The 27,992-nt window shown below is 40.6% G+C and overlaps 1 protein-coding gene across 3 annotated transcripts in view; it reads right to left on the bottom strand.

Annotated features, from left to right (window-relative positions):
- Positions 1-2,463: 2,463 nt before the first annotated feature.
- The window catches only part of LOC124786213 (protein similar), a 740,085-nt gene continuing 714,556 nt past the window's right edge, over positions 2,464-27,992 (bottom strand). For all 3 annotated transcript variants that reach the window (XM_047254246.1, XM_047254244.1, XM_047254245.1), the window contains exons 8-14: positions 17,513-17,870; positions 13,512-14,058; positions 13,130-13,404; positions 12,786-13,021; positions 12,399-12,598; positions 12,009-12,304; positions 2,464-3,751 (exon numbers count right to left, since the gene is read on the bottom strand). In XM_047254246.1, the coding sequence (XP_047110202.1) occupies positions 3,479-3,751; positions 12,009-12,304; positions 12,399-12,598; positions 12,786-13,021; positions 13,130-13,404; positions 13,512-14,058; positions 17,513-17,870 (2,185 nt within the window). In that variant the 3' untranslated portion in view covers positions 2,464-3,478. The remainder of the gene's footprint in view (positions 3,752-12,008; positions 12,305-12,398; positions 12,599-12,785; positions 13,022-13,129; positions 13,405-13,511; positions 14,059-17,512; positions 17,871-27,992) is intronic.

Raw genomic sequence — 27,992 nt, 5'->3', positions numbered from 1 at the left:
GTGTCGAATTTCGAGATGGCAGAGTTAGAGGAGCAACATGTCTGCATTACATTTTGCATGAAACGCATGAAAACTTTTACCGAGACACGCCAAATGATACAGGAAGCCTAAGGTGACGAGTGCTTAAGCTGTACTCAGTGTTATGAATGGTTCACATTGTTTAAAAATGGCTGGACAGTAATTAAAGACGACCCTTGTTCAGGATGCCATTCGCCATCTAGTTTTCTTTGACTTTGAAGGATTAGTTCATCATGAATTTTTGCCACAGGGATAAACTGTTGATCAGTGGTACTATCGGGACATGTTGCAATGCCTGTGAGAAAATGTGAGACGGAAACAGCTTCAAATGTGGTAAGACATTTCACGGCTCTTCCATCATGACAACGCACCTGCACACTCATCCCTGCTGGCAAGTGACTTTTGCACAAAAAACAAAATCACTACGCTGCCTCATAATCTGTACTCTCCAGACATGGTCCTTGCACATTTTTCTTATTCCTAAAGTTAAAAACCCCATTGAAAGGATAAAGATTTGCAACAACCAATGAGATAAAAGAAAATTTGCATATGGCGCTTCGTGTGATTGAGCAAGAGGCATACCAAGACTGATTTTGGAAGAGAGTATTTCGAGGGAGACCATGCACAACAAGTAAAAAGTAGGTGTAGGAAACTTTTGTGGACAAAGTTCCGGAATTTTTTGAACATACCTCGCACATCTTAAAAACACAAATAAAAGGACAGTTTCAAATAGTAATGCAAGTTTAAAGAATAAAAAACAACCCTGAAAATACATATGTTCTGAGGGATCCTTAGGAGCCTTTAGATACAAGAAGACTTTCAAACAAAAGGTTTCATAAATGTTTCAGTGCTGATCAGGATTAGGAATCAGTGTTCACTCTAACATTGATTTTAAGCTATTTTCATCAGAATTACCAGTAATGGTTTGGGCTGTGTAATAATGGTAAATGAAAAAAAGAGTACACACTTATGACCCATAAACAAAGTAATGGTTGAGATAATGAAACACCTTCCAGCAGACAAATTGGTCATCATCTGAGATGAAGGCAATGTATTTTTGAATAAGGATACAAATTAGGCAGTACTATACCTGACAAAAGATGCAACCATCATAATGTAGCACTCTGTCTTACTTCTTGACTAACTACAGCTGCAACTCTTAGCTGAACATCAAGGCAAGTGGCGAAGGTATCTAGTTTCTCTGAAACAATACCTCACCAAACCTGACAGCGCACAACAAAAATTAAAGACATTCATTGTGAAGTGTGAGAATACTTATGTTTCTCACTTGATTCGTTGCCCTATGCACACCATTATTTCTCAAAGACAAAAATAATTAGAATTACTAAGTTTCCAAGCCCTGAGAAGAGCTCATTTATCTACTTCCTGCTGGCCTCAGTTGTAGGCTTTATAGTGTCAGAGCCCTCCTGTCTAGCAGATCAGAAAGAGCACTCTAAGAACTAATGCAGACACGTGCACAACACAGAAAGTGAACACATGTTTATAAGTTGAGCTTCACACTGAGACGTAGCAAACTCAGAGCGTTTCCTTTGGTGGGCAACACTTACTAACTACACAGTTTCAACCTTGCAGTACACACCTACTGCCTTCCAAAGTTCACAGAGACTCTCCCACATACATTTGCTGATCCAGCCCACCGTTTAGACAGGCAATGGCTTAACCACTACCTAAGGGTTGTTCTCAGAATGAATATTACACTCTGCAGTAGCATTTATATTGTAATGAAATTTTCTGAAAGATGAAAGGTAATTATAAGTCTGTCTCTTTTCTTCCTTTCTCCCATGTGGACATGCCCAGCATGATATGCAGAAGAACCTTTGTGGATTGTGGCATGCGTGAGAGATAAACTTGCAAATATGAGCTGTGGGGCTGATAGTGGGTCGCACTTGGTGTGCTCAGTCACGTCCTAGACTGGCATTTCGCTTTAAATCAGCCAGGAAATTTCGCAGTAGTGGAAATTCAATTGCAGAGTGAAAGACACATTCTGATAAAAGCTTCATGTGGTTTTTTTTGTGCAACCAAGTAAATGCTGAAATAATATTTCCAATAATCCAAGACACATGGCAGATTTATTCCTTTTATCATTGTCAGCACTAAGTTAGTGAATGAGATGTTTATAAATAACATGTAATTGCTAGAAGAAAGAAAATCAAACTGATACCTAAGAATGCTGACAAGAAGCAAGGGACAAAACTGAAGAAACTGATGATTTTGCTTTTACTACATTACCTTCTCTTATCTCTGTCCTCTACATTCCATACAGATACTACTTCTATTTTATACAGTGCTATTCATTCACTTTCATTATGTGGAACCATCAGAGATGACGCAGCTTAATGCGTACGCCTAAGCCGAATGCCTATTCTTAGTCATAACTGCATATGTGATACAAATCAATGAAAATAACGAAATGGGTGAAAACTGTTACTTAAAAAACTGGAGATACTTTATTAGTCATATAATGATTATTCATATGAACACAAGAATAAAAATGGCTTATTTACTAAAACAATTCCAAAATAAAATATATCATAAAAACGTATGAAAACTATATAATATTTCAACATTAAAATCATAATTCATCTTGTTTATTTCCCATACACAGCTTAAATGTGCATACACTGAAAGTATATTACATGAAATAATATATTCCCATCTGAAAAAAGAGTTTCTGGAGTTCTCCAAAGTTCAGAAAAATTAGAACATTCAAATTTTATAAATCAAGCACTTCTCAATCTTCTGGTGGCAGATCTAAATCTTCCACAATGCAACTGCTTATAAAATTGTCTTTAAAATGTCTGTAGGTATCACCCTGTAATCTAAAATAACATACGAGCATATTTCCTTGTTCATTTCACAATATAGTGCTCTTGGACCCAGATATAAACATCAGTGGGGAAAAATGCACCACTATGATAAATCTTATAAAAAATTCAGGGTCACATCTTACAATTTTGTTGTTAAGGTAATGGCAGTAAAGTTGGTCTATTGTCCTTATCATAGCCCATAATATACCTTCCTTCACCAGCAATCTCCCACAAACACTATGGGTTCAATGGAAAATAAAAAAACAGCTCACTTGTCACTTATTTGTACACCCACAATTTCAACAGTTTTTAAAAGTGCTGTATATTTCATGATTTAAAGCAAATACATTTATATTTCTTTTTCAATAAAAGCTTGTCATGTCTACACAAAATACATCCATATTAATCTATGGTGATATGAACACAATAGGTTTTTTGTTTAATAATAAATACATTCAGGAAGTTCAGAATAAGTTTTAAAAACCTCTCAGAACATGAAGTTGGCATTTGGTGTTTAAGATTTGAAGAACAAGTTTGGATTTTGTACTTCAACAGTTCACCACTATCAAGAACTGATAAATTGTGGAATGTGCTTAATATGTAACAGTTGACTGAAAAAGATAGTCAGCATGCTACCCCATTAAAGCACTGGAAACTTCGAGAGCTGAAAGTAACTCTTGTCCTTGTAACAAACCACCACTTGAACTAACTGGAGCATTAACATCGTAGTCTTGTTGACTCAAATCTGCTAAAGATGGTATAGTTGAACTCTCTGGCTCCAAAAGCGAAAAGGAATTTTTGCGGATGCTTGCTTTTCGCTCCTCTGCCACTTTAGTGCCACTGAAAGCTGGCCCTGGGTCTTGAATTTCAAATTTCTTCTGGCCTGTTTTCTTAGTCATTAACTCCTGGAAAAACAGAAATTTACACACATTAGAGTTTGTTCCAGTTGCTAGCTTAAACTGTATCAAAATGTATACCAACTTCATAATTATTCACTCATTAGCAATAATGTATACAGGGTGTTCCAAAACAGTTATTGAAATTAATACAGGAGGTAGAGAACATCAAAACAAATATATTTCAACAAGGAACATATGGTCTCTGAAATCAACTTGGACTGTATGGGAACATTTTGTTAGTGGTACTGACAAAAGCTGTTGTGTCGATATCGCTGACTGGTAATGTGTACTGACACTGAAATATCCAGAATTCACATGTTTGGGCACAAATGAATCCACAAGGTACTCGGCGTACTGCTCATCAATAGTGATTCAGTGTTAATGTGTGTGCTGGCATTCTAGGTGACAGGTTGACTGGATCATACATTCTTCCATTTCACCTCAATGGATGGAGATATCACATCTTCGTGCAACTTGTACTGCCAGAACAGCTGGAGGGTGTACCCCTGAATATTAGACAAAGAATATTCTTCCAACATGATGGGGTGCCAGACCATTTCAAGATTGCAGCATCTGAACTATCTTAGGGAATTGATGGACTGGGTGGGCTAGGTGGCCCTGTGGCCTGGAAACCTAGCCCTCCTGGCCACATGTGTTTGGATTTCTTCCTCTAGGAGCACATGAAACAGCTGGTGTATAAAATCATTGTAGAAACAGAAGGCCTCATCACTAAAATTGCTGTCACTGCTAGTACAATTGCAGGCTTGCCACGAATCTTCGAAAGGACGTGACACTCAACTGTCCGACAATTTACTGTGTGCATATAGGGCAATGGTTGCGCATTTAAGCAGTTCTGGTGAATGCCACTGCTGTAATTAGCATGCTAACTACCTTCTCTGTAAATCATCCCTAGCATCAGAAATTGCTGTCAGGCATTGTTTTAATCTTCTCTGCCTTCTGCATTCTGAACACCTTGTGTCAAAAACTTAAATGAGCTAACAAAATATTACTCAGAATGCTAACATTTGGTTAAAAAGGCTGATGTATGCCAATAAGAGTCAAAGGAGTTTCAGTAAGATAAAAATTTACTTTTGATACTGATTCTTTCAGAACTATTACTTCGTCACTGCTAGTTAGAATAAAGTGAAAAGTGTCTAATTACACCAACGCAGTTACATCATCATCAAAATGACGAGCTCAAAAATGAAATACTAATTACATTATGTTACAAAGAGAAACACAAACATGACAATAAATTGCCAACAGTATAGATTTTATTCATCACTGTTTGCTTTCCACTCCAGTCAAATTCTTTTGTCTTATGTGTAATAGACTTCTGAATAACTTAGTACCACCATATTGACTTATCTTTTTCTTTCTTTCTTTCTTTCTTCTGAGGTTACATTAGCAATTGCATGCAATGTGTTTGTCAAGTTTTTTTTTAACTTATAGCAACAACAAATTCTTCGTATACCACTGTTCACATACAATAACAATGCTTAATAATTTTATTGTACAACATTTCAAATATAAGTTACAGTATGTTACATCTTTTTGCAGCTTTCCTTTGGGTTTGTGTGGGGAATTGAGTCAAATATTAATCAAGTTGATCGAACAAAAAATGAGTGGAAAAATAGTTCACAAGCAACAAATAGGTTAAATTCACTAAGAAGCATAGTTTAAAACAAGATTTTATTTACTCTTTGTATTAACTTAATAGAGTGATGCTGATATATAAACTGTTTTTTCAAAGTTTCATTATGTTGGTGGGGAACCATAATAGGGAGAAACTGCTTCTTAATAAATAATTACAAAAAAATCTGGCATATTTCTCAGGAGTAGGGACGCATTTCACAAACTGGTTTTTGGAATCTGCATTCTTCTGTCCCTTTTGCATTGTATTTTAATGTCTTTATCAAAGAAGTGTAGTCAAAAAATTCACCAAGCATCTCTCATGTCAAACGTTTAATGTGTCCAATTTTTACTTTTGTTCTGGCCATGACTCGTCAGACAATATGTCTTCATCTTTAATAGGTGGGTCAACACGTTACTGATTTTATGTTTCCAGACATTATTACATACATTATTCTATTCTACAGTCATAGCTTCATTTTATAATTTTACACTCATGAAGTGGTTTAATTACATATATATGAAAATTTAAATTACTAAATTAAGGGTACTACAAACTGTTCCTTTTTATTAGTAGGCCAACTAAGATGGCACATATATGTGTGGACTCAATAGTTGCCAATCAGTCAGCTTTTGTCTGTACTATTAAGCAAAATAACATGGTCTATGGAGCCCGACAAACAGGTTTATGCTCTTCCCTGGAATGTTGACCCTAACTTAGTGTTTTGTGTTCCCAAATTTTAAACGTGTGTTCAGTTTGCACAGTAAACCGTAGCTCATAACAATGGCACAAAAGTTGAAATATACCACTACAGCCCAGAAAGAAGACATGATGTACCTATCCAAAAATAACAATAATTTACCATACTGCTACTTAAGTATACAGGACTGTGACAAAATATGTAACTATTTTTATATTTACATTACCAATTTATTAGAACTTCTATAGAAATTCCTGGATAAAATAACATGTAAAATTACGATAAGACACTCACTCACGTTTAGCTGACTAATGTGTGGTGCATAGAAACATGCAACAGAAAAGATTATGTGCACTAGCTTTCAAGTGCTTGCTCTTCCTCTAACAAAAGTGTGCACGCACGCGCGCGCGCACACACACACACACACACACACACACACACACTCGTAGCCCCAGGAGTATTTTAGTGCCTGTGTGGTTGCATGTGTGAATGTGTGTACTTTTGCTAGAGAAAGAGCAAGAGCTCTTTGCCAGTGTAAATAATCTTTTCTGTTGTGTGTTTCGATGCATTAGACGTCAGTCAGCTACAGATGAGTGATTGCCTTTCCTTAATCTTAAGTGTTATTACACCTCCTGTTATGTATTTAGTTACTATGTGACACCATGTATTGTCAATATTAATTCTGACTTGTTGTGATTTAAATCTTAGCTATCTCTATCTGTATAATTCTCTCAAACTTCCTTGCAACTGTTAAGGCACCCAAGTCATTACCTGTAACTCATGAATGAATGGCGATGAGTTCCTTAGGAAGTAACTGATAAATTTTAATGTATTTGCACAGTTTCCCACTCATGTATTAATGTGGTCAGAGGTATTCCCTATGATAAAACTGATGTTAAAAGCAGGTACAATTCCATGGAAAACATGAGAAATGTCCAAATGTTCCAGACAATGAGGAAAATCTGAAATCATGTAGTAATGCCTCCCACACACCCCTCATCATTTTGAGAATGTTGCTACTGAAACATTAGTAAATACAATTGGAAAGTTTTGTGTGACTGCTGGCAGCCATATAATTAGTTGTATAACTTTTTTTACTTGTTGAGCACCTGTTTTTGACTTGTAAGTTGCAGAATTTATTTTATGCATTTGGTATGTTACATTATACCTAAGATATAACCCTGCATGTGCAACATCAAAATAAATGACTATATTCAAAAGTTTAGTTCTCAATGAGCATCAAGATCTTAATGCAACTTTCATACTGAGAATTTGCAAACATTGGGTTGGTGTTATAATGAAATAGAATTATTTCAAAGTAATTCATGTGTTGGATAATACAAAACTCTTGAGCAAACTGCCCCAGTTTTGATGTTTGACTATTTACAGGATCAGAACCAGATTGAGAACATTTTTTCCACACTAACAACATATCATTTGAATCCCAACCCCCCCCCCCTCCCCCTCCCCTCTCTCTCTCTCTCTCTCTCTCTCTCTCTCTCTCTCTCTCTCTCTCTCTCTCTCTCTCTGCTGCTGTGTACTTTCACCCGAATCAGGTTTCACTACTAATTATGTGTGATACACCCAGCACTTGGGAGCCCTAAGTGGCAGTTTGTGTCACTGGGCCCTTAAACTGGTCCTGTTCAGGAGACTATATAATTTGAATATTCTAAATCATATCACCAGCTTCTCACATCATAATGCCAACCTCACATCCTTCTGACAGTTTTAGATCTGAAAATACCTTTTCCACGCTGTGCAGTTTATGTATTGGGAGGAAAAAGTGCATTGAACAGTACTAAAACTGAAAAGGTTTCTTCAGTATGCAACTGGTTCTATCATATACCTGCATTAATTCAACATATACAGGATGAGTAAAGATGAAAGGTACATGCTTTGAGGGGTACTGGTATTCGCGATTCCAAACAAAAAACTTCATATGGTCATATCCCTATTCCAAATGGTTTCTAGGATGAAACACATTTAATATCACATTTATAGGTTTTTTTAGAATACTTGAAAACCTCACCTTCCAGCAAAAATGGGTCACAGTATAAAATTAAACTATATTAAATTTTGTACAAAAAAGGTCCTATTTTTTCTCTAGGACTAATAGTTTGCATGAAGAGAGAGCAATAATACTGTAAATCTTGCATAATACACATATGCTATAGCTTAGGTAGTTTTTGTAGGACAATTTGAGGGAGTTCCCTGAACTTTTAGCCCACAAGTGTTCTTTATCAAACTGTTCTTCTCAGCTTCTACACTACTGTGGTACCTTGTAAATAATGACAATGCCTGAATAGTATAAAAAAATACATAATGATATACATTAAATGTGTTTTATCTTACAAACCATTCGGAATAGAGCATATGTCCATATGGAGTTTTTTTTGTTGAGAATCACTAATACCATCACCCCTCAAAGCAGATAACTTTGCATATGTGTGTACATTCTCAGTACAGTACAGGTTCCTTGCAACACCTCGTTTGTTCATCTTCCTAATGTACTCTTACAATCCCAAATTCAGGTCTCTCTCTCTCTCTCTCTCTCTCTCTCTCTCCCCCCCCCCCCCCCTCCCTCCCTCCCTTTTCCTCTTTAATGGTATCCCAAGAATCCTTCATCTACAAATCATTCTGCTAGCAAATTTCAGGTTATCATGGTTTTAGATAACAGTTAAGTCTTTACTTTATTTGATTTTATTTAAAGTAAATATAAGCTTTGTTTCAGTCAAACTCAGACAAGACTGTCTCCTTTAAATTGAAGCTGCATACCTTATTATTATCTATTACTTACCAAAATCTAATCACAACAAAGCATGAGAGGAGAAGGAAGTTTTCTCAGTTGTTCTTTACAGGTCACAAGTTTTTAGGAGCGCAGTAGAGCAAATTTTTCCTCAGTGAATGGATGCTAATTTGGATGTGTGTGCCCTTGACTCATGAGATTATATACTTCGTAAGTTACTGACATCTAACTTTACCATTGAATTCTCAAGGTGTACGCAAGGAACTGTTTTATTTTGTAGCAATATGATTGTTGCAATATATCTTTGTGACAAATTATAACTGTTGATCTGATGTGATCTGTGCCCCCCCCCCCCCTCTCCTCCACTGATTTTATTTGTTATTAGAAAAGGACAGATTGCTGCTCACCATAAAGATAACCCATGCAGACAGGCACAACGAACAGACTGTTGCACATTGTAACTTTCGACCAATGCCTTCTTCAGTAAAGAAGAATATGTAACAGTCTTTTCATTGTGCCTGTCTGCAACTGAACAGGCCATCTTTATGGTGAGCAGCAGTCTATTCTTTTCCTAATATTGTTGATATTCCAATCTTGAGTTTCCATTGTTTTATTTGCTTTCGTATACACATAGCCCCCCCCCCCTTTCCCCAACCTTTAATCAGTCACAAAATGTGAACTACAGAGAAAATCTCGTGAAGCTATGTGAAAATCTCGTGAAGCTTTGTGCAGATATATTGTGCAGTGTCTCTCGTATGCCCATCTATTATTTCATGTTGCACTTTCAGTTCTGAGTGCACAGTGAGCATGTAAAGCTGCCTAGAAAATAATGTCTCCCACCAAGTGTGAAGTCCTCCTTGAGGGATTCTGTCTGATTTCATACAGCCCACATAATGTAACTGTCATGCTTTTCCCACTTCATGACAATTCTTGGCTGTATACTGCAGGAGCAACGTAGTCACTCCTGTAGCTTTTCCAGTGAGAAATATCTGATCCTCTTCATACATCCCTTACTTGGCTTCCTCTGATTTTCATCTCTTCACTCATGTAAGCTATGAGGACTGTATTTTGGCACAGACAATGCGCTGCAGACCAGTGTAGAGAACTGGAGGAAGTCACAAGTGGCTGCCTACTATGACAACAATATTGGACTGTTGGTGCCATGCTACAACAGATGTCCAAGTTGGAGGGGCAACTACATAGAGAGCCGCTGGAAGGAGTAGGTAAATTTTGCAAACAAAACATTTTTGATATTCACTGTGGTTTCTATTTCGCATCCAATCAGAAATTGGAAAAAAAAAATATAGCCCTCATATCGATGGGTTTCGTTTTATAACTAGTGAAAAGAAGAAGAACATCACATCAAAAAATCAGGAGGGCTAAATTTCAGACATTGTGAAGTTTTTGGAAATGGGTAATTTTATGTGATGATAGAATGATAGATAAAAACATGTACCTCATCCTGCAGGATAATTTTCCTTCAAATGGGAGGACAACATACACAAAAGAAGTCTCTCAAAGAAAGGAATGGGTGATGGTGGCACAAATGGATAGCAAATCCATTAAATGAAAGGAAAAAGTCACCTTGTTGAATGCTTCTCAGAGGTTTTAGTTATGATATGAGTGTTTCAAAAAGAAAACTTTCGAAAGTAAGTAACTAATGTAAGAATGTCACACTATCCCCCCCTCTGCCATGTGACTTTCTAGCCTCTTCCTGCTTTGCATTTGTTCTGCATATTACACATTTTCTATTTGAAAACAAATGTCAGAAAATACAGTGTTGCCAGTGTACTTAACATAACATATTACAAGGATATGTTCCTGTTGCAAATTGGTATGTTGTTACTTGAACGTGACAACCTTACCATACCTAAATGAATTCACATTGAAGCCCCCCCCCCCCTCTCTCTCTCTCTCTCTCCCACTTGAAGTTCATTTATAACAATTATTGATTCAAGTGCAAAAAAAAAAAAAAAAAAAACCTAATACCAACTTTAAAATACAGAAGGAAATAGGGATGAGTGAAAGAAGGGCTAATGTAAAGCTTACAATTACTACAAATTTCTTTATTGTATCACATAATCATTCTTACACTTAGAAATCAATAAAATACGACAGGTCTGCTGGCTGACACTTGTACTGCATACTGTACCTAGGACACATCTTCTCTATAAATGAAGATGAAAATTTTAAAACATTTCTAAGAGAAAGGAACAATACTTACTGTACATTGTTAAAGGCTGCACAAAGTACAGTGTCCTATTTTGTCTACTTAGCTGTCTTGTTGCAATGTACACTTATTAAGTGTGATGTCATTGTTTAAGAGAGGACTGACTGCAATGCAGTAGCCATTTCTGATACGTTTACAGAATTTCTTTTGACACAGATACAAAAATAATGGTTTCCATCTGATGAAGCATGATATATTGTTAATGTATGTTTCTTTTGTATCTATGAGTCTATTAGCAGTAATTCAGATTTTCATGAAACAATATACTACATAGGGAATGTCTCATTACGTCAAAAATGAAGCAGCAACAACCAGCTGTAACGCAACTAGATCAAGCATGTTTTACACATCTGTCACTGCCTCGCAAATTTTACATTCAGATTATTTTCCTTTTATTTGCGATTCTGTGTGCAAGACTAGCACACCAAAGCTAATATTGTCGACTAAACTTTCCCATCAAAATTATGACTTTCCTTTCCTTACTGATCTACCATGGGTTGGTAGCAACACAAAGATATGTGAGTCTCTGAAGTGTGATGAAGGTAAACAGAACAGATACGTATATACATTCCATTTCTGCTATATGGCATCTAGCCAACAAATGTTTACGTTTCACAACTGACAATTATAATCCTCATATATACATACCACTGTAAGAATGTTCTCTCCACTGTGCAAGTATGGCAATTGTCCTCATTTAGATCTCACTGGAAGAGTCTATTTACACAAATAAGGAAAGTGCCACTTCAGTTCTCCTGTGCTGAAGAGACAATGAGTGGCAGTATCATGTATAATAGGCAGTGTAGTTGATTACTGTGTGACTGTTCGTAAAAATTAACAACCACACAGTGGAAGTGAAACCCAAAGGAAAGCTCTACTTGCCTAAGAGGGCTTTGTCTGCTTGGATACCAGTCCTGCCCTAGTAGGCCCTAAGCAAATATAGCCAGCACTCACATCACACCCGCTGACCAGAAGATTCATCAGCACACTTTCACCAGGTGGTGGCGGTTTGGAACTTGTCCCCCCTCCATCAGGTATCCAGGCTCCAGGTGCCTGTCGAGGTCTTTTGCCTCCTGCCCCACCACCTGCATCTGAGCGAGCCGAGCCTGATGGTGCTACCCTCTTGCACGGAGGCCTGTCAGGGGCTCTTCTGCTGGTGGTTACTCCATTTGTTTCTTTTAAAGGGTCTGGTGGCCCATTCTGCCTCTGGCGTCGTGGACTTTTAGGCCAGTCACTGTCACTCACACACCCTGTTGGGATAGCATACAAAACAATGTAATTACTTTAAAAAGAAATCGAAAGCACTCTACATATGACTGGTGACAATAGAATACCACTGCTTACCTTTCTTACATGTTGCACTGGACAGCATATTATTTGTGTCAACCAACCCTCCACCATGATCATTGCAGCGTCCTATAGTGGTTCTTGCTGATGGTGGTGGTGGTGATGATGAAATCACAGGAGATGATGTACTATCTGAGCATAACAGTTGTGCTAGGTTTGAGCTCAGGTCTGGCTTACTGACAGGTGATAGCAATGACCTGAAAAATAAAGCTCATCATTTCTGTTGTACTCACATGCCACAATAAGGGAATCAACAAACTTAACAATTTATATGCTATACATAAAGTAAAACAACATTTTAAATTACAAAATTCCTTTAAGATGGAGGGATGTCTGAGGAGGAGTGTGGTGCAGGGGAGGGAATAAAAAATGACTTCCTCTCACCAATTGTCTTCAGATGGCGGCTTATCCTGCAGTGGGCCCCACATTAAGTCAGCTGATATGAGCAATGGGAGATCATCTCCCACACCCATTGGTATGTAAGGGGCACGCATTGTAAGATCCTCATCAGCATCAGTGCAAGGTGATCCCATGCCTACAGACATCAGCTGTGTCATATGATCGTCATCGCCAGATAGACTTGGGCTGCACAGGGATGGCATACTGCAACCACCTGGACTCTGTAATGTCAATGCAAATTATCATCATCATACTTCACGGAAGCTGAAGTATCTTAAACTTTGAAATATAGTTTGAAATATGTACAGTTACACCAGGAATATGTTTACCTTTGTAAATGATGAACTACTGAGGTCACTTGGAGATGCTGAAGGAGACAACTCTTCTCTGTATGAGAAGAATGGGTCTCCACTTGTCCTGGAGCCATTGCTTGACTGAGAGTCACTTAGAGAGTTCAAATCATCATTCAAGAGTGGACAATAGTTATCAGATAGCATAATATCATCAAACATGTCTGTGATAAAAGCATTTGTTTCAAGTGGAACACAGACATCTCCAGCTGTTGGGGCCAAGTGAGTAAGGTCTTCAGGCTCATCTTTAAGAACTGCAACAAACATTAAATTGGTTTCAAGACAAACTCTCTTGTGAGAGTCCCCAGTGTCTTACATCTATTAAAAACAAATATGTGAGAAATATAAATATTGTTCTTACTAGTCAACCCCGGTTCCTCGTCTGAAAACATAAGATATCCTTTGTTCATATCTTCAGTTCTTGGAGCAAATATCTTGGATGTTGAAGCTTGTGGTCTAGGCAAATCAGTTGCAGGTGCAGATAGCTTAGGCGGAGACTGCTGATGGATGATGTCTTTGGGAGCTGAAGCAAAGATCTTGCTTGTCACAGCCTGAGGAACATTTTTCACAGGTGTTGCTGGAGCATTAGTTATTATTATTGATGGAGCTTCTTTCACTTGAGGAGTGCTGACAAATGCTTTCTGTGTCACTGTCTGTGGCGGTGTATCTCTGATATTTGAAAAGATCTTGCTTGTCACAACTTGCGGTGTCTCTCGAATTATGTTGCTGAATATCTTGCTGGTGACAACCTGTGGTGCCTCCCTTGTCACGTTTGTGAAAACTTTAGCAGTTACTGTCTGGGGCTGTTCCTTTGAACGTACTCTATCAGGTGCAACTCGCAAAGGCTCACTTGGCGGTGGGGCTGTTAACTTGCTACCCACAACCAGTGCCGATTTGTTGGCCACAATCTGAAAATAAACAAACAAATTGTTCTGAAACTACAACATTTACTTAGGTTATCTCATGAAAGAAATAAAATTAAATGAAAACGTTCACAGCAATTAGTACTATTTCTTCTTCAAAATCCTCCATGTGAATGCTTTCTAGTGGGTTGCAATATATTCCTAGATTAATAATTTAAAACTTGTTTTTGTCATAATTAATTTTTGCTTGGTAAGTAGAGTCTTTCTTTAAATATTTGTTGATTCAGATTATTAATTACTGTTTAAACATTCTTTCATCAGAATAACAAATCACTGAGAACCAGCTCTGCCCTTCTTTGTGAAGCAGCATCATTGCCAACATGCCATGACAACATCCACAGGTTTTAAAGGAACCATTGTCAATTAACAGTGGATTGAAAGACAATGTCTAAAGAATACAGTCAGAACAGATATGAACTGACTGGTTACATGCATTTGTGTATTTCATAAAGTGAGCGCTTATTACTTGACAAAGAAAACTGTAGGCCCAGCCACAGCAGGAACTAACTTCATCTTTTTAGCTCTAAGTAGTGGCTGTTATTACCTCACAGTGTTAGTCAGACAATGTCCCCTTGAACTGCAAAAATGACTTGCTATCAAAGTCTTTTATTGTAATTGACAGAAATTTAATTTAATGAAAGTGTGAACAGTACTTAGTCCAATTTCTTCTTCAAAATCCTTGAAGTGGATATTTACAGAGGGCTTGAAAATACAGCAAGTTCCCAATAATCTCGATTTGAGGATTATCCTTATATGGCTTGGCTTTTTTTTGAAAAGAAATGAAGCCTGAAGTCTTCTATTATAATTGGATTAAAGTTTTCATTTACAATATAGTATTTGCATATTACTCATGTTTTATCATGTACAGTGAGTCCGCCCCGGTTCTGAGCGGTCAGCACGACGAAATGTCATGCCGAGGGGGCCGGGTTCGATTCCCAGCTGGGTCGGAGATTTTTCTCTGCTCAAGGACTGGGTGTTGTGTTGTCCTAATCATCGTCATCATCTCATCCTCATCGACATGCAAGTCACCGAAGTGGCATCAACTCAAGAGACTTGCACCAGGTAAACGGTTACCTGACAGGAGGCGCTAGCCATACGACATTTCATTTCACTGAGTCACTGAAATGCACTGATTCGTTAATAGAGTATTCAGGATAGAATTTGTTTGACTAATATTGATGTTTTGACCCTCTGGAAAATGAAATTGCTCATCAGGAGAAATATGAATCAAAACCAAAAACAGAAAAAAATGAATGGCTGTTTCCCGTAACTGGACTGAATCCAAATTATGTGAAATACAGTGCATTTTCAGCATAATTTCATAAATCATTAGTTAGTTTCCAGAGAGGAACTTATACTTAATCCAGTGGGTTTTCAAATGTGACATGAAACATGTTTTGCAAATAAAGCAAATAGCAATTTCCAGTAAAAACCTTTGTATTTTGGACTATCCATACTTTTAAGTTATCCATGTGGTCTTGGATTTTGCATTTAAGTGAATAACTTGCTGTATTCCTAGGGGAATCATATTCAAGTGGAGAAAACAAAATTGGAATTAAAATCATGAAAACAGCTGGCGGTTTGTTTTAAGGACATGCATATATGCACTCATTACAGAGAGTATAATGTGATGAGTACAGTTGTGCAATGGTTGTTACTGTGCACGTAAGTCTTAAGGGATGCTATCTGAGTTTACATATTATCACTTAGAGATAGTGAGTGGAGCTGTGGATGCTGGAAAATAGAGAACTAAGTGGAGGAATCAGAACATTTCCGACATATTCCTCCTTTTGGGCTCAATATAGGGGTGACAGCAGCGGATGCAGCTAGAAACATTTGCGCCGTGTATCGGGATAATGCTGCTGAACAGAGCAGGGCAAGAAAATGATTTTCCCATTTTATGGAGGATCATTTTGACATTAGTGATTCCACATTCAAGAAGGTCTTCAGGGTTTGATAAACCTCGTTTAAATGCATTAATCTACAATATTCACATCATTGTACTCAAGAGTTCGCAAATGTGGTAAACTGTGGTCATTTCAGCATCGTGCGACATTTGCATGCAATAAGGAAGCTTCATAAACTGGCTCTATGGATACTGCGTGCTCTAAGCCAAAATCACAAAAATCAGCAGGTGACCATATGTGCATCTCTGCTTGCCCCTCATTAACTGACTTATGAACAACGCTGACCATTCCTATCCTGTATTGTTACTGGTGCACCTCGTGGAACAGCAACGGTGTGGTGTGCTACAAATTGCTACCCTGAGGTGTAACTATCATTGCTGACATTTATTGTCAACAACCGAGGTGTCTCAGATACACAATCCAACAACACTGACCGGGAAGACTACGTGAAGTGATGTTATTCTACATACTGTAGACCTCCGACACGCAAGTCGCCGAAGTGGCGTCAACTAAAAAGACATGCACCACGTGACCGATCTACCCGACGGGAGGCCCTAGCCACACGACATTTCATTTCACACTGTACACAGAGGCCTACGAGAAAGATACGCTGTGGCACATACGTCACAGCATGTGACACTGCAGGTCTTATGAGTGCCAGTAACTATTTCAGACGAGTTCGATTATCGTTGACTGTGTGAGTAAATGCCTGCAAGTTCTCGACAGCACACAACAAAATTAAGACCTTTAATAGGTTACGTTTTCAATTGCATATCGATTTCCCGTGGGCTCTACACAGAGCCCAGCATTCGCCGAGTGTGACGGACAGTCGACTAGTGCGATGTCACCAGTTTGTCGCAGGGCCCACATTTCTTGTTGCCTCCGCTGCAGACTCACAAAAACATTTTACAGGAGCCGGGTTGGGAAGCCATTCAGCACACATCTTATTCACCTGATCTCGGACCATAAGATTTTCACCTCTTGCACACTCTATCGAACAACCTTCGAGGAAATTCCTTTCCGGATGAAAATGTGCTCTGAAAAAAGACTCGACGAGTTCTTCACCTCAAAACCACGTGATTTCTAGTCACTGAATCGAATATATTATTGACGACTAATGTCTCCCTCTAACGTCTCTCTTACGTGTATCTACTGCGTTTATTACACTTATGCATCAACGTAGTATTACAAAGAAAACCTGTGAATGGTCAGCGTGTAGCCATATTTATGTACAAATGTAGAATGACTCATTCCACATCGTTACAATTAATCATACAAATCGTTCACGGAACATAAAAATATCTACTTATGAGACACGAATACTAAAGTCACAGTACTTTTGAATGGGATCCATCTGTACCGGTGATGCAATGACATTCAAAATCAGCAGACTATTGGACACGATATAAGCTGGCGACAAAAGTTCTGCGTCTGAATGTTCACTCCACAGATATTCCCACTCTGTTGTGTCAAGTTCAACTGAGACTGCTGACTGATTGGTAGGGGAGTGGGGGTTGGGGGCTGGCGTGTACCTGCGGGGCCTCGAGCACGGCGGGCGCGCTAGCCCGGACTGCGGCGGCGGCGGCCCTCGGCTGGTGGACGGCGGCTGCGGCGGCGGCGGTGGCCGGGGAGGCGGCGGCGGCGGCGGCGGGTGCCGGGGGCAGGTCGGCGAGCGGCAACAGCACCGTCTGCGGCGCGTGGCGCACGGCGGGCGCGGCAGAGAACACTCTGGCCGTCACCGTGCGCGCCGACAGCAGCTTGCCCGACACGGTCTGCGCGACGCAAGGCCCGCTCTTCAGCGGCACCGCCACGCCGGCCGGCGCAGCGGCAGCCGGAGGGCCCGCGCACAACTGGCAGCTCGCGTACACCTCATCCCGGTGCTCGATGCCACTGCAACACGCGACGCCCTCATCAGTACTCAGTTAGCGCACAAACACATACATACACACACACACACACACACACACACACACACACACAACATGTTAATTTGAAATATTTTTGGTACATTTCCTCGAATTTTCAGCCTTTTTTGCCCTCAGTCGCCTGTTAACAATTCGTTACGTTATTTGTGTCGTCATGAATGCAACGGAAAACACGCATATTTACGCCAAAGGCGTCGGGTGTTTTCACTGTGAATAGCGTCATCATTTGCGATGATAATTTTTCGTAACAATTTCCTTGCTCTTGAAGTGTAAATGGACAGCTCTTACAACATAAGAATGGGCATTTATCAGAGAGAACGCAGAAGCCTAAAAAAGTGTCTCCTACGACGATTCTTTGCAAATAAAAAGTGCCTAGCTCATACACATATGGTGCTTTGCACAACTGATGATGTAACTAACCAAAATAATTATTTCTTGAACATTTACATAACGACTTCTTTTCTGTTCAGTTTTCACTAACAAGCGATAGTTTGGCATGGGAAAACTGTCATCTTCAAGTAGCCATAAGTGACAGATACAGCATGGAAGTCTGCCGCGGACACGCTCGCGCCAGTTAGTTTGGCAGCCTAAAAAGAAAAAAATGCAAAATTTTTAAAAGGTCTGGAATTGTTAAGACATCGAGACAAAGTGTACACTGCACTGCTGAACGGCGAATATGATAGTGAAACAACTATCCTTTTTTGATGAACTGTGTACGTTTTCACTGGCATTCTATAAACCTTGTTGGAAAAAGGAGAAGGTTTTACAGTGATATGACAATTGATATTCTGAGTGAGAGAGAGAGAGAGAGAGAGAGAGAGAGAGAGAGAGAGAGAGAGAATGTGTATGAGGGCCATACTATTGTGGCTGTGCAGCTTCACCTACACTGCTATGTAAAAATTCTATATCGAGGTGGAAATTTTGCTGAACCAGCAGACTATAGTTCCGTATTTCGCACATTACCAATGTTCTTTATTGAAGAGTTTATCTGCAAAAATTATCAAGGGCTGTATCGTAGAACTCTTTTTATAACCTCTCTCGAATATCTTTAGCAAGTATAGCATTTCACTGAACGACAAGTATTAGTACAATACGAGTATCAAGTGATTAAACACACCGCCGAGTAATCGTCCCTTCGTAAACTATCAGGAAGAATTCTCTGTCTCTAAAAATTTGTCGTAGCAATATTCTTTATTTATTGGCCATACAATGATTGTATTAACGCACAAGTTCCAATTGGTAACGCACAGCCGAGTCGGTGATGACCTTATGTTTCCAAAGACTGGACCACGTATTTAACTGACCCAACTCAACGTAAAATCTAGTAAGCGAACGAGTTCGCAACCTAGTCACTCCATCGTAAAAGAAGTCTCGCTTTGTTGTCAGCGAATGTAGAAAATATTGAACGCTTATTGATGTCCGCACACTGCGCAATTCGTTGATGATAAATTTCCATTGGAACTATAAATACATGAGCAAGGCACGAAATTTCAATTGCCTTCCGCGAAATCTGGTGGCCTTGGCAGCGCCGTCCTTCGACGAGAAGATAACGGCAGACCTTCCATATGATCGAAGCAGACGCAGCAACAGAGACATTCCGTAATGTCGAAAGAAAACCATGGGAAACAGAGTCCACGTCCGGTTGTACAGAAATTAAGCAGCCGATTTTTTACTTAAGTAACCAGCGTCTCTCAAACTCATCAGTAACGCCGACATGGAACAATGAAACATCACTCTCACTGTTTACATCGAAGACACAAGAAATGATTCGACAGCTTTCGTAAGACAGCGAAGCAGTGAACGGAAAGAGAGACGCACCCTCTGCATCAGTCATGGACACCCTTTGATGAAACATCTTTTAACAACGTAAGAAGCGCCCTGTGCTTTTACAAGGCTCAGCGATATGTCGCACCGTACTCTACACGCACACGCATGACTATGATAACTTTGTTGTCCCCAGAAAGAATCTGGCAGGTTGCGGGAGATCACAAATCACGCTTTTAACGAGAAATCACAGAGCCTGGAAGGGACAACAAGCCACTTTGAGCGATGGTATATGGATGTCAAGAGTTCTTCCCACCTTCAAATTCTGCAGCGGCCACATTCGCAAATAAAAGATAATGCTGAGCTAGTCGCATCAATTGTGCATTTCAGTCGACGTTTCGTGCATTTCTCCCTCGTCTTCGTGTGCAGTAAAACTAGCCGTCAGAACCACAACTAGACCACTCTTTTATACAATGATACTTCCACTAAAGCCTTTCTCTGGCATTAGTTTCCTCTCCGAAGAGTACGCAGCATGTAACTGTAGATTCTGCGTGTTAAAACATTCACGTATCCTGCCGATGAGGATGGATGTAACCATCAAAGCGTTGAGCAGAAAATACACAACTGACGTGGAGTGGATGGGCACTGAAATTGCTATAGACAACTTTTTTTTTCCTTTTTATATAGTTTTACGTTTCTCGCCGAAGCACTTGTATCCACAGCTGCCGATAACGCACATTCCGCACTGTATAATTCATCGCAAGTTCAGTTCTGAGATGTTTCTGATTGAGGCATTCTCCGTATAGAAACGTATTCTTGCTCTAGAAGCCTTTCGCGGATACGGCTTCGTCGTGTTCACTGATGGCGCGAGGAGCCGTAAGCTGCGCCACTCACCAGGAGTCACGGAAGAAACTACTGCTGCTTGTGCGTGGCGAAGCCTGTTGGGTGACAGCCCGGAACGTTGTGCTCGTGTGTGCACCGGCGAGCGACTGACGCGCGACACGGCGACTGCGCCTGCCCCGAGTCCCCGCCCCCTATTCCTCCCCTCCACCTGCCTCCCAGGGCGTTCACAGTGGAGCAACCAGCTGCCTCTCGCCCCTCCGGTGCTCACTGACCACCGAGTGTTGTCAACGGGACGCTTCGAAGCACTTCCTACCCAGAGCACACACACAACTGGGTCTCCCACACTCGCTTCGCACCTGCCGGGCTGCAGCGCTCACCGCTTCTTAACCACGTGCAGTCTGTGGCTGTGATATCTAGTTATTAAAACCGCATATAAAATGTCATATATACACTGACTTGACAACAGTCAAGGCATGCACATACGCAGCTGGCGGTAGCATCGCGTACACAAGACATAAAAGAGCAGTGTATCGGAGGAGCTGTCATTTGTACTCAGCTGATACATGTGAAAAGCTTTGACGTGATTATGGCCGCACAACGGAAATTAACAGACTTTGAACGAGGCGTGGTGTTTGGAGCTAGACGCACGGGAGATTCCATTTCGGAAATCGTTAGGGAATACAATTTTCCAAGATCCACAGTGTAAAGTGTGTGCCGAGAACACCACATTTTAGGCATACTTCACACGACGAACAACACTGGGGCCAACGGCCTTCAATTAACGACCGAGAGCAGCGGCGTTTCTGTACAGTTGTCAGTACTAATAGACAAGCAACACTACGTGAAAATAACTGCAAAAGTCAATGTAGGAGGTACGATGAACGTATCCTTCAGTACAGTACGGCGAAATTTGGCGGTAATGGACTATGCTAGCAGACGACGTCGCCTGCAGCGCCTTACCTGGGCTCGTGACCATATCTGTTCAAGCCTAGACGACTGGAAAACCGTGGCTTGGTCAGGTGAGTCCCGACTTCAGTTTGTAAGAGCTGATGGTTTGGTTCGAGTGCCGCACAGATCCCACGAAGCCACGGACCCAAGTTGCCGACAAAGCACAGTGCAAGCAGGTAGTGGCTCCATAACGGTATGGACTGTGTTTACATGCAACGGATTGGGTCCTCTGGTCCGACTGAACCAATGACTGGAAATGGTTATGTTTGGTTACTTGGAGACCATTTGCAGCCATTTATGGACTTCGTATACTCAAACAACGACGCAGTTTTTATGGATGACAGTGTGCCATATCACTGGGTGAAAGTTCACGTTAGGTTTGAAGAACATTCTAGACACTTCACTGACGCAATCGAGAGACCAATTCTTGCACAAAATCCTGTACCTGCAATACTTTCGCAATTATGGACGGCTGTGGAGACAGTACGGCACAATATATCTGCAGGGTACTTCCAACGATTTGTTCAGTCCATGCCACGTCCAGCTACTGCATTAGGCCGGGCAAAAGGCGGTCTGGCACGACATTAAGGAGGTATCCCATGACTTTTGTCACCTCAGTGTGAACCATGTGAAGTGCAGAAGGGTGATGTGTGTGTGTGTGTGTGTGTGTGTGTGTGTGTGTGTGTGTGTGTGTGTGTGTGTGTTTGGGGGGGGGGGCATTAGCGTATATGTTGCTTGAGCGATCACTATGCCATTGGGCGTTCACCGAGCTACAGAGACTGAAGGGGGTGGAATGGTCCGTCTTCGTGAATTCGGATCGTCATACCGTGAAATGCAGCCGTTGAAGAACCAAGTGCTTCTGGAGTACTCTGTGCGTGACGGGTGACGTGGTCTGAAGCGAGCCCGTAAATCTGGTACAAGATAACACGACATGACGAATATCCTCGGGGAGGGGGTAAAGGTTTTTAGGGGTAATCGTGAACACCACTACAGGTAAAAGGGAAGTTGGATGGTAACGCCTTGTCGACAACAATGTCATAGGTGACAGGGGACCAACTGGAGATGGGTAGCGTGCAAGAATTGAATACGACCATATTAACCAAGCATTCGCCTGACGTGGTTTAGGGAAACTAAGAAAACCTATTTAGTTACTAGACGTTTGTCCGAGCTCCTTTGCCCCTACTGCCTGCCTCCGCCCCTAAAAAATGTCAGTCGACGTTTCTTGTGCTATAGACCGCATACATTTCTTAACTCTCTTGCCAAACGAAAGCGCCTCCAACGACACACTCGCATCTAATTGTCTTTTCAAGTGAGTTTAGACCACTCTTGGACTTCAGTGACGGTTGCCTACGTTTAATTTTGTAAAATATGCCAACTGTGTTTCGGAGATTTAAGTTGCTCATATAATTACAAATTGTTTATTTATTCAACCAGACGATTATCATAGCTTTTACTCGTACAACTGCCGATTTCGACTGTAGTACACAAACATCTCAAATCCAATGATGCAGCATAAAAAGGCTTGCATCAATGGATATGAAGATGGACTGCGGATTACAGTTGAAATCAGGATGAGTACTACCTGTGCTTATAATCTGCTTAAATAAAACAAAAAAGTACGTTTGAGGCGTTAGGTTAATTTACTACACTCTAAAAGTCATACTGGAATTGTCAACTCTGCCTTTTGCTGGGCGGGGAAATTATTTAATGGTTGTCCACAAGCGTCTAGCCATAGTAGAAATAGGAACCCTGGACTACCGAAGGGACCGATAAATGTCTCTGTTGCGCGGTGCCTGATAGTACTATGTGGGAAGCCAGTCTAATAGATGAATTCTGAAAGCAACTCATTATATCGTCAGTTGGTACATTCACTGCTATACTGGAAGCTACCGCCGCCATTACTCTCTTTGAAATCGAGAACCTGCCAATTAAATACTGGTCATTACATAAGTACTACGAAAATTAGGCCCCCCCTAAGAAAGATAAATAGTGTTATATTATAGGCATCTCAGTATATCCGCCTTGCCTCGGCCGTATAGTGATCAGACTGTGACACTAGAGATCCATGGTTCAATTCTATTGTGATATTAGAATTTTTTTCATGACGTGAAGAGTGCCAAGTTGCACCCTGGTTCAAATTCCACGTTAAATTCGATAAGAGAGTTTTAAGATAGAAAGAAGGCTAGAGCACCGTTGTGGTGGCAGCAGTATTCATTTATTATGGCGCCCTTTACATGTACATCCTTCCACTGCAAATTACTGTGAAAGCAAGGCAGTGCGTACTTCACATTCTACCACGTATTAGTATTTCTCCTCATTTCATTCTCATACAGAGCGCTGGAAGAATGACTGCTTAAATGCTCTTGTACGTTCGGTAATTAGTTTAATCTTTTGTACGTTCGGTAATTAGTCTAATCTTTTCTTCCCGGTCTCTATGGGAACGATACCTAGAGGGTTGAATTTCTCTAGAGTCTTCATCTGCTATTTAATATTGGTTCTTGAAGCTATGTACGTAGAATTTAGCCTGATAATTGGTGTCTCTCTTCAATCGTACGCCAATTCATGTCGTGCATTATTTTGGTGACGTTTTCGCGCAAGTCAAACGAACAGTAATTCGTGCTGTCCTCGTTTGTATAAATTCAGTATCCTCCGTTAGTAATATCCTTCATGGTTCCCAAACATTTGATCAATAGCCTAAAATGATACGCACGAGTGTTTTGTAAATAGTCATTTTGTAGACGCCCTGATTATAATTTTTGGAGCACGCTGGTTTACGAATCTGGAATTAGTTTCCTTTTCGATTTGAGTCTTCTGTTTTTAGAAGGTTGCACTGTTTAATCTCAAACTCTCTATTCCACAGTAATTAAGTGTTAGTGGGGACGTTGTGGAGTGTTTTTCTTAAAAATTTGTTTCCGCAAATAGACGTTGGTCTTCTCATACATCGGAAAAAATATGCCGCTTCAAACATTATCAATCACGGAACCTCTACCACATCCAACGGTGCTCTCGTGGCAAGGAGAATTTTCGAGGACTCATTTTGTACGCGTAGTACGTGCTTGAAAACTTGAGAAACCCTTTCAACATCTGTCTCTTAACTACGAAATCCATTTCTGAATATTACCGACACGAAGAATTATAGTACCGTGATCAGAGTGCAAATTTACACACACACACACACACACACACACACACACACACACACACATACACACACCAGGGTACCCATTTTCTGCTGCAACTAGATGCTTGTGTCGTTTCACGCACGGTCTTTATTTCGAGTATCGGAAGAGGCCATGGTCCCCTTTAGTAGGAGAATAGCAGAACGCTAAACATGTCAGCGCTTCTCTACGCTCCAGCGCCACAACACACCATGAGCGACGTGACCGATGCTCGAGCTGACATTCAGGTTATGCGGCAGTTCGGCTGCTGGGGGCGGGACAGCCGAGCCGCCCCTCGAGACAGCGGCATCGCGACCGTCGGCGGAAAGATTGATGCTCCGCACACAGCCGTGGGCAGCAACCGGGCTTCTATATCGCACAGCGCCGTCCGGGAAACCTGCTCCAGCCGTTCGGCTTTCGCCACTTCTACGCTTTACAGCCGCTATAAGCATGTCGATTACTCGCTTCTTTTCTGATACTCCGGTATATACTGACAGCAATGGTCTTCTTGTCGTCCGTGACGAGGAACACGTTGCCAGACAGAACCGACCCGATAAATTTTATCTAGTGAAATACTGCAATGCAACTTCGTGGAACTGATAGATGAGCTGGGAAAGGTGTAGGTCTATTCTGGTCCTGATAATTTACCTATCCTCTCCTTCAATATATGTATGGAAAAAACGAACGATCCTGCTACAAAGCCTAGGCATACTGCCTTAGGGGAACGCAGTGAGCGTTTTGTAGATTTCTTTTATTTATTTCAGGTCAGGTCACACAAATGATACCATTACCGCTTTCTACTTACTACCAAGACATCACTGGATGTTCCGAACACGTGCACGGTAAAAACTGAACACCTCTTTAACATGGTTCGACAGATGAAATGGAAAAAGAATTTCACATCACGCGTTGGCTGCACTGACCTTTATCGCTTTACGATTATCTGTAATTGTTACAATACAATCACTCCTATAACAATGGTTGAAGCTTTCGTTTACAGGGCGTCACACTTTAAGTGGACACACAAAATAATTTCCAAACGGTTCAAGCTGTAGACGGAAGGATTTCGACGAGTGATGTATCCAAAGGGCCAAGTATTGTTTTCCTCGAGTTTAAACTTTTACTTTCTTAGCTGCGGAGAGACTGCTGTAATTATTTATAATAAAAGCAAAAGGCGAAGGATCTACCTCATTTTGAAGGGAAACAGAACTACTTAGTGATTCTGATTGCCTCTGGGAGCCTTTTAACTGAATACTGTGCCTTTTAGTCTATGAAGAGAATAGTTTCCCAAAAACATACAGCAAATGACTTACGCCCAAGGTCGAAATGTGCCGGCATAGAGTAGTTTCAGCCCTGTTATCCAATATTTACGTCGCAAGATAAGCGAAAAAGTGCTATGGCGGCAGCTTTGGTCAGCACTTGTTGTAAACCGGACTACTTCGCAAAATGTTGAACCTCAAAGCTATGGAAAGTGATCAAAAGCTATCCACTGTTGCATTAAAGGCAATGTACAACTGGTGTCTTGTAACTTAATAGGACTAAATGTTACAAGCATAAACCACACAAAAAAACCTCGTTACCCCCATTACGTAGTGTAAAATTGCCGGGAACATTATTTCGCAATCGCTAATAGTTTTATGTGTCCCTGGGGTGCACACAATTTCAGTACATATTCGGTAATAGCTACAAAGGCAAAATGTGATAGCCGGTCAGAGTGGCCGTGCGGTTCTAGGCGCTACAGTCTGGAGCCGAGCGACCGCTACGGTCGCAGGTTCGAATCCTGCCTCGGGCATGGATGTGTGTGATGTCCTTAGGTTAGTTAGGTTTAATTAGTTCTAAGTTCTAGGCGACTGATGACCTCAGAAAAATCGCATAGTGCTCAGAGCCATTTGAACCATTTTTTTACAATGTGATAGTTGTCAACGCTTGGTTCCCTCGTTACACACACACACACACACACACACACACATGCACCTGCACTGCTTGCATGCGTCCTAACGCATTTACAACGTTCGAAGCATTTGCCTCCTGATACGTCATAAAAAAATTGTGTACGTCCTGGCCAGCAGTAATATGGAATTTCCAAGATATCTGAGAATATATAGTTTCGTGTGTTCAGTCGTCTGGGTACTATACTACTCATAAATGGTCGCTGACCAATAAAATAGTTACCTGTCTACGTTTACGATAAAGGTGTGTTCAGAATTGCTTGTAAGTACCTCGAATTAAAACTAAATACAATTCGAGCTGCAAGAATTTCATTGTCAAACGTTAGGACAGAGGGATATCGTCTCTCTTTCGTTTCAGCATCTACTTTTTTTTTTCATATACTATCACGTTCACAATGAACACTTTGTACACATGAAAACTGTTTAGCATAGCTGAATCGCGGTCCTGGTCGTAAGGTATCATGATAATGTTTAGATCGTCTCAGAAGACATTCGAATTGTTTTTCCGGAGATCGATACCACATCTCCAGGCAGACTAAGACTACGAAATCAATATGGTTCTCGAACTAGTCTTCCGATTAATAACTGCTTCGCGTTTTGGGCCCTACGCGTGAAACTGTCAAGTCAGAGCCTTGGTAAGTAAAATCTTTTATGTGTGACTATTTATATCAATAGCTTTTCAATACGGATCGACCTCATCTTGTTTTGAGATGCACTGCCCGCCGTAAGTGTGAATAATCTGATTGGACGTCGAAGTGGAGCCCTGCGATAGATGGCATTTGTAAAAAATACCTCGTGTGCTTTTCTTATCCTTGTGGAAATCTCTTTAAAACCGAGTCCCGCGCTCTGTTCTTTACTCTCATGTTTCTGAATCAGTGCAAGACAGGGAGACTAAATGTGCACTGACCCTCTTCATTCCACCCACTATAAGCACAGTAACTGAGGTCGTACTAAACATCGCAAACTCACAATTTTTTTATAACGAAATTAATTATTAGATGCCTTTCGAGTAACACGCTGCTTGGCGTACATTCGTTACGGTAGATTCGCAATGTATTCGTTTCCAAGAAAGTTTATGTGGAAATTTCCATTCTTATTGTCTTGTACTTGATTTGTGATGCTCATCGTGTACTGGAGTTTGTTTTGCGTATCGCATTCCAATACGCCGCTCTCCGATGGAAACATTTTGTCAACTGGATAACTGTTTGGTGTGAGCGTTATTTCTCTTGCAGGATCTGTACACTAGCTTGTTCTTCCTTCTCGGCTCTACCCTGCTATGAAAGTGCAAGAGATATATAAAATAAATCACAGAAACGTCGATAGTGATGTTGCTTTCTCCATTAAATCGAGAGCATTGTTTGACATAATTGCCTTCTGTTGTGAATAATGTCATTTTTGTACCTTCTATTTAGATTTTTTTAAATC

The sequence above is a fragment of the Schistocerca piceifrons genome, chromosome 1, assembly GCF_021461385.2.
Source record: "Schistocerca piceifrons isolate TAMUIC-IGC-003096 chromosome 1, iqSchPice1.1, whole genome shotgun sequence".
In the NCBI taxonomy this organism is placed as follows: Eukaryota; Metazoa; Arthropoda; class Insecta; order Orthoptera; family Acrididae; genus Schistocerca; species Schistocerca piceifrons.
The sequence above is the reverse complement of the archived record's forward strand: the minus strand, read 5'-3'. Positions and strand labels throughout refer to the sequence as shown.